This window comes from Mesocricetus auratus, unplaced genomic scaffold (assembly GCF_017639785.1).
Source record: "Mesocricetus auratus isolate SY011 unplaced genomic scaffold, BCM_Maur_2.0 Super-Scaffold_100691, whole genome shotgun sequence".
Taxonomy (NCBI): domain Eukaryota; kingdom Metazoa; phylum Chordata; class Mammalia; order Rodentia; family Cricetidae; genus Mesocricetus; species Mesocricetus auratus.
Genome location: NW_024429267.1, coordinates 6436927 through 6452400, shown reverse-complemented (window position 1 = coordinate 6452400; position 15474 = coordinate 6436927). Strand labels below are relative to the sequence as shown.

Genomic DNA, 15474 nt, shown 5'->3' with positions numbered 1-15474 from the left:
GACTGGAAATATAGTTTTTAAAAACCAACTACAATGGTATTGAACATGTTTAGACTCTTCTTATCACATATAATATATGGGATCACAGTTCTTTACAAGCTTACACTGTATTATGTATTAGAAAACGTAGAAATGATTCAAAATTTATGGGAGAATCGTGCAAGTCATATATAAACAGCACACCACTTTATGTATGGGACCTGAGCATCAGCTGATACGGGCAAGTGTGGATGGCCCTGGAACAAATTCCTATAGGTAGTAGAAAACACCTATAAAAGTAGTGCTAATACTTTATGGAATTTGGCATCTTGATGGGTGATACGCAATTAAGACTCTGAAGAGAAAGTGAGAAGTAAAAAGTAGTTGACATGTGTTTATTCTTTGAGAATCTCCGTAGTGAACAGAGGAAAGATGATCAAGAAGGCTTCATGACAAAAATATGATTTGAGAAGTGAGGATGAGAAAAAGCATGACTGAAGACAGAGATGAGAAGTAGTCAATGGAGAAGACGACAAAACACACAAAGAGGATGCGGAGCGAATTCTACAGCAAAGACCCTCATAGTAGGATTTTTACACCCAGAAATAGAGATGGGCACTAGAGTGTGACAAGCATTCTTCCCCCCAGCCTGGACCCAGAGTCGCATCAACCCCAAATAACACAGAGACTCTATTTGTCAAAATGCTGTCAGCCAATGTCCAGGGCTTCTCATTGGCTAGTTCTGCCTTAAGTATTAACCCATAACTACTAATATATAATTTCTATAAGGTCTTACCTTACTGTGGACACCAGCCTCATGCATCCTCTCTTCCTGGGATCACATGGCGACTCTCTATATTTCTCAGACTCCTCCTTGACTCCTAGTCCCACCTATCTTGCTTCCCTATTGGCCAACAGTGCTTTATTTATCAACCAATAAGACAAGCATATATACAGAAGGACTTCCCCCATCACTAGAGTATCTACTTATAAGGCTTAAAAACACCTTTTCTGGGGGGAAAAAATCAATTACCTGTAGTTTTATTTCTTGTTCTTTTTCCTTTATTTGAATAGCATGTTTGGCCTGAGCAATTGGAGTCTCCCACATACAATCCGACAGAAGGGAAAATAAGCGTTCAACAACCTGGTATATTGAAAGGAAACAAAGATAAAATTTATAAAGAGAAATATTACAATGTTCAATGGCACATGAAGATTGATTGTGCTAATATCAAATAGCTACTTGTTATGGTTCTATCTGGAATACTTCTAGTTTTAAAAGGTCATCAGCTCACTACAAAATGGCTTGGTTTTATGTTTCCTTTCTAGATACAGATTCAGTTTCAGTTTTACTGTCTCACACATTTGTCTTTCTATAGGCCCAATCTACTAAGAAATTCTAGACTGTCCTTTCCTTTTGACTTTACATGTATTTTCTACTCCTCTATTTCTTACATCCCACAATTTATTTTTCTTCTCCTTCCTTAAGAATGGAGGTTTTAAAAAAAGCAGTCTTAGAAGTAGCAACTATACTATTGAAGACAAGGCACGTTTACAATAAAAAGGAGGCTGTAGTAACTCTCAGTTTTGGGTGAATCACACTGAATATATGAGAAGCATTTTCCACCAATTAAAAAAAAATCACAAACCTGGGTCATTTGGTCATCTTCTACACCTGATTCACAAGCTGGAAGCACAGCCTCAAGGACATGAAGGGCAAGGAGTCTCGTTCTTAAGTTACCAACCAGAGGAATGCCTGGGGAAGGGCAGCAGAGCAGTCTTCTTGTTATCAATGTGACAGGCATAAAGAATTAAAATTAACCTCACATAAAATTATTTTCCTAAGGCTACAAAGCAGCTTATAAATGAAACAGACGTATATTTTAACCTATTGTCACATTAATTCTGGACCCAATCTATGCCTGTTAGTACATACACATACTTGATGTGTATGTTCCAATTTATATCTTTATTGGACAAGTACTGCAGCCACATGTATCAGAGGTAGAGTATGTATGTATTTCATATACATTAATCCTAAATTCAGAGTCTGAGATGAGGAAACAGAGGCTCAGAGAGTTTAACAATTTAACCAAAACTCCATACTTCAGTAGTAGCAGTATTTCTGAAATGTCTGTGAGCATCTAAAGCTTAGGCATATGCTCTCATTTCCTTGCTCTAGTCCATTTCCTATTTCAGAGCTTCATATGTATTTGGCTTTTTAAGCTTTCATATATGTAAATATTATATGTTGATTACAGTTACCCTTCAATGACAGTAAGTAGCTTGTACTTTTCTAAAATTAGAAAAGGTACAGACAAAATTTTGGTGAATAAATATGTACTCTTCTTATAGACATGCCTAATAAGATCAGATGAAAATAATTGAATATCTTTTACTTTATACTTTAAAAACTGACATAAGCTTCATTAAAGGAAGCTCTAAGCAATACTAGTTGATAAACATTGCTGAAGTATACTGAGAATGTAAATACATAGAATAATCCATAAAACATGGAATACATGGAAACATGATTCTGCATGTTTCAAAAACATTAGGGAAGGATAATCAAAAAAGTTCTGGAAATGGGTAGAAATGATACAACACAGTGACTATGCTTAATGTCTTGAACTGTATACTTAAATTTTAAATTTTGTTTTATATATTTTATCAAAAATATGGGGGAAAGACCAGAGTAGCAAAAAACTATCAGTAACTTGTATAAGATTACAAGACTTCAGCTGGGTGTTGGTGGCGTATGCCATTAATCCCAGCACTCAGGAGACAGAGGCAGGAGGATCTCTGTGAGTTTTAAACTGGCCTGGTCTACAGAGTGAGTTCCAGGACAGTCTCCAAAGTCAGAGAAATCCTGTCTCAAAAAATCAAAAAACAAAACAAAAAAGATTACCAGACTGCTAGTCTGGAACTAGGAATTAAGTTTATGCCGAACCATCAGACACCTCAAGAGTCACATCAAAACAGCTGAAATCACAGACAAATTCAGCTCTGACTTGACAACCTAAAATGTGAGGTCAACTTTGTAGCAAATTATATACTATATAAGTCTCTACTTATTTTTAGTACATTTTATAATATGAACAAATAGGGCCAAGTTCTCTAGATTAAATCGCAATTTCTCCAGCACCATTTGACATTATTAATTCTTTACCAATTGTTATCCCCAAAACTGGCATTTTCTATCAATCAAACAAATAATCAAAAATCAAAGAAGAAAAGGCTTAAAATCAAGATCAGGTGTCGAGTGTTGTTAAAATTCTAGCATTACCTTAATAGAATACACACAACACATAAAAACATACTACACAAAGGCAACAGACATACCTGAAGAGCACTTCTGAGATGCTATGTTTAGAAGCACCTCTGTCCATTTGGGGGAAGCCATTTTTGATTGAATTGCTTTTGAAGACACAACTCTTCGAAGAAAAACTAAAAAGTCCCCTAGATGGAGTTCAGCTGCATGTTGTTTCCTAAGAGCAGCTGAAAAGTGAAAAGGTAACTTTACATTTCAACTGAAAAGCAGCAAGATAAAGTTTACCTTATCCAGTTTACACTTCGATTGCATTAAGCACAAATCTAATTCACAGTCTAGGTTTTCAATAAACTGCCAATTTTTGAAAATTAGAGAATGGGCAAAGGTAAACATTGAAATAAACTCTAATGAAATGTCTTTTATATGTGTGTAGCAGAAGAGTAAGCACAAGAGAATGTGTATATGACAATTAACCTTCATTATCAAGTTGACTGGTTTTGGAATCACCTATGAGATGCACCTTCAGGTGTTTCCAGAAGTTTAACTGAGGGAAGACCCACCCTGAATGTGGGCAGCAACCATAGCAGAACCTGAGCCCCCAATTGCTTCCTATAGATGAGATAATATGACTTTCACAATTCTTCTTTCTCACATTCCTGCTGCTGAGCCTTCTCACTATGATATATTATAACCTCAAACCATATCTCAAAATAGATCTTTCCTACCTGAAAAGTTGCTTCTTATTATTATGTACCTGGACACTAATACCTAGTTTAGTATACTTGAACTTATCTTAACCATTTTTTAAAAAGAATTGCTATTTAAAAAAGCAGTGTATAGATAGCTAGCCAAGTCTAGAATTCCACTATATAGAATTTTGAGGAAGATGGTCTGTAAACCTCTAAAAGTATACCAACAAGTGTATATTTACATGTATTTGACTAGGAAGAAAGTTCTTAACTTTTATTACACTTTCAAAAACAGAAAGACTATGGGCCTTGCTTTCCTGCTCAATCTCTAGGTATCATATTTCTGAAAGAGATCTTATGGTGCGGTAGCTCAGTGGGTAGGAGTGTTTGCTTGCTTGTTCCCAGGGACCCTAATGGTAGGAAGAGAGTACTGACTATCCCAAGTTGTCTTGACCTCTACACTCATGCAAGCTCTCACCTGCGAGCAAAATAAATAAATAAATTTAAAATCAGATCCTAAAGCAAACCACATTCTAGAACTGAGTCTGGTTTACTGGGAGCCAACTCTGTGTACATGCCCTCCCACATCCTGCCCTACCTAGTAGTCTCAGTTTCCAGACCAGCATCAGCATCAGTCCTTCTCTTAGGCGCACTCTAGCTGTTTTCTCCACCCTATCCACTCTGAGGCCCAAGAACGAATAAAAAAGGAAAACAATGTAAGCAGAGCACCAGAATTAATTTCTCTCTGCTTCCTGACTTTGAAGCCACACAGAACTACCCACACACACATCCTTTGTTACAATTACCTTTCACATTTGCTTATCCTGACACCATCCCATGCAGAGGAGGACTACAAGTGTGCCAATAAGGCAACAAAGCACAGCATGCCAGTTCAAGAAGAACACAACATGAACATCTGTAACAATCTGGAGACAACAATCTACAGTACTACTTTCAGAGAGATTCTGAAATGCTCCATTAAGGAATACAAAGAGAAGTCTCTTGTGAAAGCAAGGAGACCTCTGCAAAGGGACATGCTACACCAACAATGGAAATCAGTAAACAACTGTCGTCACAGGAAGACTTCTGTTTTGCTGAGAAGGGTGAACAGGTCTATGACAGAACAAAACTGCTGGGGACAACTGGAGAGGAAACTAAGAATTATTTCTTTACATCTCCTACATATAGTACCTTGTCTTTTTACTTAAATATGAAACAGTTTTTTTTATAATATCAATTCAAAGAACACAGAAGTATCATCTTGTCCTGCGCACTTCTGTCTCTCAAAGGTTTCCAGTGTTATCACTTCAAGAATCGGTTCAAAGGTTACCTCTTCCAGGAAGCCTCTTTTTATCCCTTGTATAACGTGTGTACTCTATCTCCTACCTCCAGCAAGTATTTCTAGAATAAAACATTAAATTAGAGTCAAATGTAGTGGTGCATATCTGTAATCCCAGCACCCAGGAGAAAAAGGGTGAGGCAGGAGGATCACAGATTCAAGTCCAATTTGGGCCCAGAGACCTCAACTATAAAGCTGGTTGACTCACCCTGATGATACACTCCTATATTTGAAATGAAGGATACATTTTCATTTTAATTATGTATTTTAGAAATACTGGATGTTCTTCATACCTAAGCAGCCTGATTCTTAATGACTGACCATGGATGACTTGAGTTATTCACCTTTCCAGCCATTTTCAAAACAGGGGAACCAACATGGCTTCATCTGTTGTTATAGGCAGCAAGACTCAGCCATGGAAAAACTGTGTCTTTCTTTACTGGATATTGAAGAATCCCAATTTTTGTTGTTTTCTTAGATGGGGTACTGTTGGGGGAAGTCCTGTGCATTTGTCAATAAAGTACTGTTGAGCCAATAGGAAACCTAGATAGGAGGGACTAGGAGTCGAGGAGGATTCTGGGAAGGAGAAACACAGAGAGTCAAGATGTAATGACATGGGGGTAGGAAGCCTGGAACCATTCTCCGGTAAGAGAAATACTTAGATTAACAATTATGGGGTTAAGTCAGAGGTAGCCAGTAAGAAACAAGCAAGGCCAACAGCTTCATAATTAATATAGCCTCCTGTGTGTTTATTTGGGACTGATGCCGATCTAGAACCAGGCGGGCGGGAAGGCATTCTCTCAAGGAAAAAGCTTCTCTCTTAACAGGGTACTACTATGTAGTACAAAACTGGGCTGGAATTCATGTTCGTCTTTGCCCTAACTTCTCTGGTGCTAGAATTCTGGACATGTACCAGGACATTCAGCTAAGGATCCAATTATCTTTGCATTTTATAGGCTAAAAGGTAACTAACTGTTCCCTGTTGTCTGTATGTGCAGTACTCAGCACAGACTGGTGAGAAACTGGTATCTTAACAGCTCTTTATCTCCCAGTGGATCTCAGAAAAGCAGAAAGAGGCAGAGAGACACTTTGCTTTTACTGATCATCCTGTGACTCTGTCTTCGCATTCTGTAGAAAACTCTATACAGGACCAAGAACACAAAACCTGCCACTGGCTTGGGCTGGGAAACTAAAAGGTTAGTCCTTAATTAGAACCAGATATGCTCCTACATTCTGACATAAGAGATTTAGATATGTTTTCTGAGCTTCTTGCACTGCACTCTGTGTGCTTACAGGTTTGACCATATCATGACTCTGTATCAATGACAACAGAGACAATGCTTTATCATTTTGCATCTGGTCAGTATTTTCTCTTATTCCCCCTCCCCTGCTTAAGTTAACAATATTAATATGATCTAAATACTATTTAATTTCAAATATTATCTACTAAAATATTTAATATTAACAACTACTAAACTTTCATTATGTGCCATATAATATTCTGTGCTTACACATATCAAATTAATTAGTCCTCAAAACAATCTTCACAAGTTGGCTTTGTAATTACTCTTATTTTACAGATGACAGACCTGGAGCAAAGGATGGCAAAGTCACTTGCTCTCTTCTGTCACCTAACCCACAGGGACTTTTAAAGGGCTCCTGGAGTTACTGTGAAAATGAGACATTGTAACTCACAATCTTTTTGGAATAATGACCAATTTTAGACCTTTATTCCTGAAATTACATTAAAGACAAGGGCAGTAGTTCTACTGCTTCAGGCATAAACTCTACTGGAAATAACTGCCTTAGTTTCATATTCTAAGAAGAAAGTGAAAGTGACTGCTTTCTGTTCCGAAGTTCCTGTTTCTGTGGCTTCTATGATATCATGGACTTCATCTGGAACTGTGAACCAAACAAAACCTTTCTCCCCTAATTTGCTTTTGCCAAGATATTTTACAACAACTGGAAAAGAAACTAAAATACCATGTTCACTATTAAACAAATATTGTATAAAAAAACAAAAATTATACTGGCCAAATGAAAGAAAGAATTCAGTCCGTTCGGGTTTGATCATAACCCATTTGCCACTGATCAAAAAGCTCTTACTCTCAGGGAACCATTCACAGTAGGACTGTAGTTAGAGGAGATTTGTTAGAATTAAATAACTCAGAAAACATCTAAGCTTCTCCCTAGATAACCTGGAGAAATCAGTCACCTAAAATCTAAGTCCCTAGAGCCTAGCTGAGCAATAGCATTAAGCAGCAGCAGAGTGAATTCCACAGAGCACAGGAGGCTCAGCCAGAAACTAACCTAAACTGCATCTATGTGCAAAGAAAGGGTTGCAAACTAGAAAAAATCCTTCATACCATAACAGACAGAAGACAATGTTCTTACCATATGCAGACTATGGAAACTCAACAAGTATCTGTACATAATAAGAAAGGGAAAAAGGTTTATACTACCTCTGAAATCTTTCTTTTCAGTTTCCCCACTGGAGTCAACTTTTTTTTCTTCTTCTTCACCATCTTCTCCTTCTCCAAAGGAGGCCATAAATAGTACACCAGTTTGGGATAACAAATTCTTCAACTGACTACAGAGCAAATCCAATAAGGACTGAACTACTTTGGGGCTCAGTTTATCAGCATAGGTTCTACATGAAATAAAAGGGAAAAATAAGTAACAAAAATACAAAGAGATAAATACCGTAGAAAATACAGGCCCCATCTAATTCCTCCAAGACTTTTGTAGTACTTACCCTGTAGTGATGGCTAGAATCTGGAGCAGCCTTGTACTGGCCACTTTCAAAGCTGTGCTAAGCTGGGAAACACCAGTCTTTGGCAATAATTGCAGGGGCTGTCCTAACATGGTGTCTGTGCCACATAACTGTGACAATACATTCAGCAGACCAGTAGAGATTGCCAAAGAAACATCCACTGGCTGATAATGAACACTGAGGGCAAAAACTGTAACCAAAAGAAGACGTTGCTGGGCTTCTAAAAAACAAAAATAGAAAAACAGTTGAAAATCTCTTTGAAATTAAATAAACTTCTTTGAAACTAAAATAAACTTCTTCAATCTATAAATAATAATATAAAGTACTATCCAATGTTCAAGTACTTTGCTCTTATTTGTCAGTTGGTCTATTAGTGTTAAACATAAAATGAAGTCACTTCTCTACCATAATCTCAGCCCAAAATGTACATCTGTCACCTTTACTTGCAGGAAGTTACTCACCAATGTGATGCTTATTTGCTTGAAGGGCTCTCTCTAGAGTAGCAGACAACTGTTGATAAATCTTATGGACAGCCACCTGGATTTCAATCTGAATATTTCTTTTAGCTGCTCTGATCCCATCCTAAATTACACAGAGTTACTTTTAAAATCAGTAATGATAATACCTTTTTGAAAAAAAAAGAAGGCGAAGGAGGAAGGAGGAGGAAGAGGAGAAGAAGAAGAGTAGAAGTAGAAGTAGTAGTAGTAACATTTTAGTCTTAGTCTATACTAGAGCCCTATGGTAATAATTATTCACTAAATTACAGTGTATGAAAGATTCATTACAAAATTAGTCTAAAATGATTGGTAGTTCTTGACTCTGTGTAGTACTTACTCCTCCCTTCCAAAGAAACTTTGACTATCTAAATAAAGATATAAAAATAACAGTATACAAGTGCCAAGTGAGGTGGCGCACACCTTTAATCCCAGAACTTAGGAGACAGAGGCATGCATATCTATGTGAGTTTCGGGCCAGCCTGGTACACAGTGAGCCCAGAACAGCCAGGGCTATAGAGAGGGATCTCATTGCAAAAAACAACAAAACAAGCAAAAAATTTTACAAAGTTAAAAAGGAAACAGAGAAACCAGAAAGAAAACACAAGTCTAAGATGTAAAGTATTAAAACCGATCTTCCCAAATCCAACTCCTATCTAGCTCTACCCTATCTGGTTATGAATTAATAAAGCTAAGTCAACCAAGAATCCAAAAGCACAATAGTATGATTGCTTACCTAATCTCAAATCTGTAATTTACAAACTTAGCTAGACAATGACAGATCTTAAATGACTTAGATTTTAGAATTTTTTTTTTTTTTTTGGAGACAGGGTTTCTCTGTGTAGCTTTGTAGATCAGGCTGGCCATCACACTCACAGAGATCTGCCTGCCTCTGTCTTCCGAGTGCTGGGATCAAAGGCGTGCGCCACCACCGCCCAGCAAGCTTTCAGAATTATAACCTTGGTTATAAACATCACCAAGTTCCACATCATTCAGCTGGCTCTGTAAAAAGATAAAGAACTGAATACAGAACAAGGTGTCACTCATGTCACTTACTTGATAGTGATGCAATCGGCCACTCTCTCCTTTGGTTCCTGTGTGTCCAACAGTGCCTAAACCAAAACACCCTGCTAGAAACTGCAGTCTCACAGATGTGAGCAGGGTAGATGACTGAAAGCCTGAACTTGATCTGCTTCCTGTCAACAAGATGCTACCCTTTTCCTCCATGCCAGACAGCAAGGTGAGTATCTGGTGAAGAGCCTCCAAACGAAGCTTGAAAGAAAAACATTGAGAGTCTGTCACCAAACTCAAACACAAAGCATTCTGTATAACACAGATAATATGTTATCTAGGACAGAGAAAAATCTGACATTTTCTAGGAATCTATTAAGATAAACATTTTGCTATTATTGTTTATTAAATCAAGATGCATCTAAGGCCTCTTTAAGGATATTTTATTATAAAAGAAGCCATACATACAATGGGAAGAATAGATTTGAGTAGGTTGGTACTGAGGACTGAACTCAGTTAGGATTTAAAGTGATCCAATGCTAAATAAGATACCCCAGTCCTACCCCCAACTGATGGCTGGGAGGCCAGCATGGGACTGATCCAGACCCCCTGAACGTGGTTGTCAGAGAGGAGGCCTGGCCAATCTATGGGGCCTTGGGCAGTAGATTAGTATTTATCCCTGGCATACAAATGGATTTTGGGTGCCCCTCCCACAATGAGGGATGCTCTCTCAGCCTGGACTCTAGGGGAAGGGCCTAGGCCCTGCCATGAACGAAATGACAGACTCTGGATGTTCCCAAGGAGGGACTCACCCTCCCTGGGGAATGGAGTGGGGATTGGATGGGAGGCTGGGGGGACGGATGGATGAGGGAAGGGAGAGGGAGCTGGGATTGACAGGTGAAGCCAGCCTGTTGCTAACTTAAATGAAAAAAAGAAAAGATCCCAGTCCCTAAAGTAGTGAATGTAGAATTTGGACAGAAGGTATCAAGGCCAGATTCTTATACAGGATGTGTGTTCTTAGGAATGTCAATGAACTTCAAGAGTCCCAGTTTCTTCAAATTAAAAATGAGACTAACAGTTCAGTATCTAACCTACTCAAAAAACTATTATGAAGTGCACAAGATGTAAGAGGTCAAAAGTACATAGTTTCTAAGTACAAGTAGTAAGGTTATGTAGAATGAATACTCTTTTGCTCCAGAATCAAAGTACTTGTCCATGGTTTGTCCAAGGCTCATTTGAGTTTCTGATTCTACCTTCTTTACACACTACTGGACTACCCATTGCTCAGTCTACCCTTCCTTGAAAAATTAAAAATAGATTTCTACTTTAAAACAGTTTTAGATTTATAGAAAGTTATAAAGACAGTTTTATGTGAACAGTGATTTCAACAGTAATGACTATGATTATAAAGATTAAAGTACTGATGATCAACCCTGAAAAAGGTTGAAGATGCCTTACATCCAGCAATATTTATTATTCAGTCAAGATCTTTGCTTAACTGAGTTTTAAGACTAATTTCACTTTGTGTATGCCTAAGTATATGTATGTGCACCTTGCACATGCAGGTGCCCATATGTATATAAGAGGACATCAGATTCTCCTCAACTGGAGTTATAGGCAGATTTAGAGCCACATGAGGTAAGTATTAGAAACAGAACATGGGTCTCTGCAGCATGTGCTCTTAATCACTAAGTCATCTCAATTAGATCAAGCCAGCTAGAGTTGTATGGGGAGACTCCATCTCTAGAAGTAAACAGGGAGGACTAAAAAGGGAGAGAAAAGAACAATGAAGACTAGATCTCAATTTTAAATTAGATTACCACAGTAAAGAGGAGCAAAATTTGGTTTAAAAAAAAATCAACCTCAGGAACAGGAAAATAGTCTAGTGGGCAAGATTGTTTGCTCTGCAAGCATGATGAGCTGAGTTTTAGTCCCCCAGCACTCATACAAAAGGCAGGCACAACCTCAACATTGGAGGTCAGAAATAGGTGGTCACGGGCCAGCTAGCCTAGCCCAAACAGAGGTTCAGTGAGAGGCCCTGCGTCAAAGCAATAAAGCAGAGAGTAATTGTGATGGTCTGAGTAGGTGTGGCCTTGTAGGAGGAAGTGTGTCACAGTCTTCCTTCGTGTTGCCTTCCTATCTGGATGTAGAACTTTCAGCAACTTCTCTAACACCATGTCTGCCTACATGCTGCCATGCTTCCTGCCATAATGATAGCAGACTAAACGTTTGAAATGTAAGGCAACATAATTAAATGTTTTTCCTTTATAAGAGTTGCTGTGGCCAACGTGTCTCTTCACAGCAATAGGAACCCTATCTAAGAGAATTTACTAAAGCAATCATTATTGTGGAGATTTAATCACTAGTTTTTTATTCCTTTTTCTTTTCTTTTCCTTTACTTTTGTGATAGGGTTTCTACTTTGTAGCTCTAGCTGACCTGGTACTGACTATATTGCACAGCAGTCATTGTGCAATCCACCCTAGTGCAGGGATAAATAGTACAGAATAGAGGCTGTGAGGGGCAGCCCACTTCAGCCTTGCTTCTAGGAAAGGGAGGACTATGATTATTTTGTTCTGAGATAAAAACTTTAAAACGTACTTTTTATCTGATTCAAATAATGTCATGCCACTTTCATTAAGAAAAGGATGCCGGGAGGTGGTGGCGCATGCCTTTAATCCCAGCACTCAGGAGGCAGAGGCAGGCGATCTCTGTGAGTTCGAGGCCAGGCTGGACCGACAGCCTCCAAAACAATACTGAGAAACCCTGTCTCGTAACCCCCCCCCCAAAAAAAGTGCACATAGTGCATTGTGATTATTCTCCCTTTACACCTGTCCCTTTTCCATATTAGTTACTTTTAGTTTTGTTTTATGACCTATTTAGTTTAACCGGGGGCATCTGTGTGAACATGATATTGAACTAATTAATGGAGCCTGGTGTAAAGACCAGTGAGTGCACAACTAAAGCAATGACTCCTGTTTCCCATGAATCAACCAGTGTGAAATAGTTCAGCAGTGAAGGATAGGGTCCCCTCCATCCATGCATGCTTGTTAATGGGTCAGTTCCTGTGTAGAACCAGTATAATCACTGAAGTTGTTGAGATTCATGATGGCAATGGCCATTCATTGCCTCAAACTCAGAGATCTGCCTACCACTGCCTCCTGAGTGCTGGGATTAAAGGAGTACACCAACAACGCCTGGCCATTTATTCTTTTCTTTTTTTTTCATTTTAAAAATTTTATTAAATTAGAAACAAGCTTGCTTGAAATGTCAATCCCAGCTCTGGCCATTTATTCTTAACAGCTTTTATAGCAATGAGTCTCTATTATTACTGGAATTTTGATATCCCCTTGTGGTTGCTGAATGATGCAGGAAAAACTGGGTCTGTTCTTGGGGTTCTTAGTCTCATTAATAAAAGAATTTAAGAATAAACTCAAATGAAAGCTCAGAAAAGGTTGTCAAAGGCTCAAGCAGGGGCTAAGGAGATAATTCATTGGGTAAACTGCTTACCACTAAGCACAAAGACTCCCAGCACTAATGGGACATGTCTGTAATCCCAGTGTTGGGGATGGAGGTGAGGCACAGAGTCTAGCCAAGACAGTGAGCTCCAGATTCAGAAGGGACCTTGTCTCAAAAAAATAACAAAGCTGGACCAGCAAGGTGGCTCAGCAGATAAAGGTGCTTGCTGCCAAGACTGAGAGCCAGAATTCAATCCCCAAAACCCACATAACAGAAGGAAAAAACTGACTCCAGCAAGTTGTCCTAGGGGCCCTGTGGAGGAGGACACTCAATTTGACTTCTAGACTCCACACATCTACATGCATCACATCACACACAGAGAGAGAGAGAAAGAGAGAGAGAGAGAGAGAGAGAGAGAGAGAGAGAGAGAGAGAGAGAGAGAGAGAGAGAGAGAGAGAGAGAGAGAGATGAAGATAGGGCAAAACTTTTCAAAGATATTCAATGGTTCACTTTTGGCTTCCAGAGTCTCTTATGAGAAGTAAATATCAACAACTTACTTCTGCCCTTAGCTGTTGCTGCTCCATTGCAATGATGGAGGCCTGAGGACTTGTAGACATACTTTCTTCTGGCTCCTTAAAACCTGGAGCATTCCCCACATCTCCACTCACAAAACTTACAACATTTTCAATCAATGTGTGAACTCCCAAAGACTTGGTAAGGTCAAAATCAGACTCAAAGGAGTAAGAGGAGTTGTAGAACCAATCTCTGGTATGTTTCAGGCGAGTCCAAGAGTCACTCAGAGATTCCAATTGACTATGCACAGGACCTACATGAAAATGGGGGAGGGATTATACATTAACAGCAATCAAGTACAGAAGAGAACACATTCTCAAACTAGATAGATGAAGGCTGAGTGCTACTATCATACCAAGTGGTGAGAAATGGATTCTCATGTTTGAACACATGCATGCATTAAATGAATCTGGGCAAAATGCTTTGGTAAAAAATAAATAAAATTTATAGCAATGTAAGAAAATAAAGAGAAAGCCTTGTTGATGTATCAGTGTCTATGAAAGCGCTTTAGCAACACACTACCAGAAAAAAATAAAGGCAGAAGCTGTTTTTAAAATGCTTAACCAAAAAAGGTTCTGCAGTACTATACCACATCATTACTCATGAACAACAACAAAGAGCCACTTAGACTCTATTGGTAAAACCTACTGGAAACAGGATTTCATTTAACTTAACATTAGCCTACACATCTGCAGTGACACATTAGCAAAAGTGAATGTACAAGGGCAAGTAAACTTATAAAAAAGGAGACATAAACATCACTTTTGGGTTTCACTAACATAAAGAACTCTCTCACTACCTGTCATGTGCATATTTACTTCAGGTTGTAAAGCTCCTATATAAAGGAAGCTAAGTTTCACAAACAAGAAAGAACACATGATATCTACTGTAAAATAGTAACTACACAAAATTATCAGTGGTACTGCATAGCTATATATTATTAGCTTGCTGATGAGTATTTTTAAGTTAAACCTTTAAACATCAACTCTAACATGTTAGAGTACAAGGACAACATTCTAAATCATAACAAGTTTAGCTTTAAATGAAATATATTCATGTCCAACTCACATACTTGGTTTTAAAACACTCAGAAAGCTAACTACAAGTTTTGGTTTATAATAAATATTCTTGTAATTTTTCTATGCATGACCTGCATTTGCATTTACATATGTAAAATATTTTTGAATATAAATATAAAACTGACAAAAACTGGTATGGATTTATTTCTCCAACCCATCTTTTCCTATATCCTTCTAGTTAAGTTTTTATTAGTCTGAAGCCTAGGCTTATCATTCTCTTCTTTTTGCTGTTACTGAATTGTCTTACATGTACTCTAAAAATGGATAATGCTTAACTGCAGTTATTATTTTACATGTGAGTGTTGCTGCATGCTCATGAATATAAAAGCCCAAAGTTGACTTAGGGTGTCTTCCTGGATCACTCTCCTTTACATGTTGTGGCAGGGTCTCACACTGACTATACTGCTCATTGTTTTGGCTAGTTAGCTATCCAGCTTCTTCTACGAATCACCCTAGTTCTGTCTCCCTTGCACTGAGGTTACAGGTGGGCTGCCAAACCCAGCTGGCCCTCAGGTGGGTTCTGGAACTCAAACTCTAGTCCTTACACTTGCATAGCAAGCACTCTACTGACTTGTCCATGTTGCCCCAATTTTAGCCATTTTTTTTTACTTTCTAAAGGAATTATTTATGTAATCATTTTAGATATATTATTTTCATGCAATATATTGCCAACATTAATCCAAATTAGTTTATGTAGCCATGATTCATTTGTTTAGCTGCTATATGATATCCTATTATATAAGCATACTGACTTTATGTATTAGGAATTCATTTTAAAGTACACAAGAAAATGCGTATGAAAAAAAAAC

General features: G+C 38.2%; 1 protein-coding gene across 9 annotated transcripts in view; it reads right to left on the bottom strand.

Moving 5' to 3' along the window:
• Positions 1 to 15474, bottom strand: part of Herc1 (HECT and RLD domain containing E3 ubiquitin protein ligase family member 1) — a 162023-nt gene that overhangs the window by 61150 nt on the left and 85399 nt on the right. For all 9 annotated transcript variants that reach the window (XM_040739487.1, XM_040739486.1, XM_040739492.1 and 6 more), the window contains 8 exons: positions 13571 to 13839; positions 9602 to 9817; positions 8513 to 8633; positions 8034 to 8271; positions 7741 to 7928; positions 3322 to 3477; positions 1629 to 1735; positions 1013 to 1123 (listed from right to left, as the gene is read on the bottom strand). In XM_040739487.1, the coding sequence (XP_040595421.1) occupies positions 1013 to 1123; positions 1629 to 1735; positions 3322 to 3477; positions 7741 to 7928; positions 8034 to 8271; positions 8513 to 8633; positions 9602 to 9817; positions 13571 to 13839 (1406 nt within the window). The remainder of the gene's footprint in view (positions 1 to 1012; positions 1124 to 1628; positions 1736 to 3321; positions 3478 to 7740; positions 7929 to 8033; positions 8272 to 8512; positions 8634 to 9601; positions 9818 to 13570; positions 13840 to 15474) is intronic.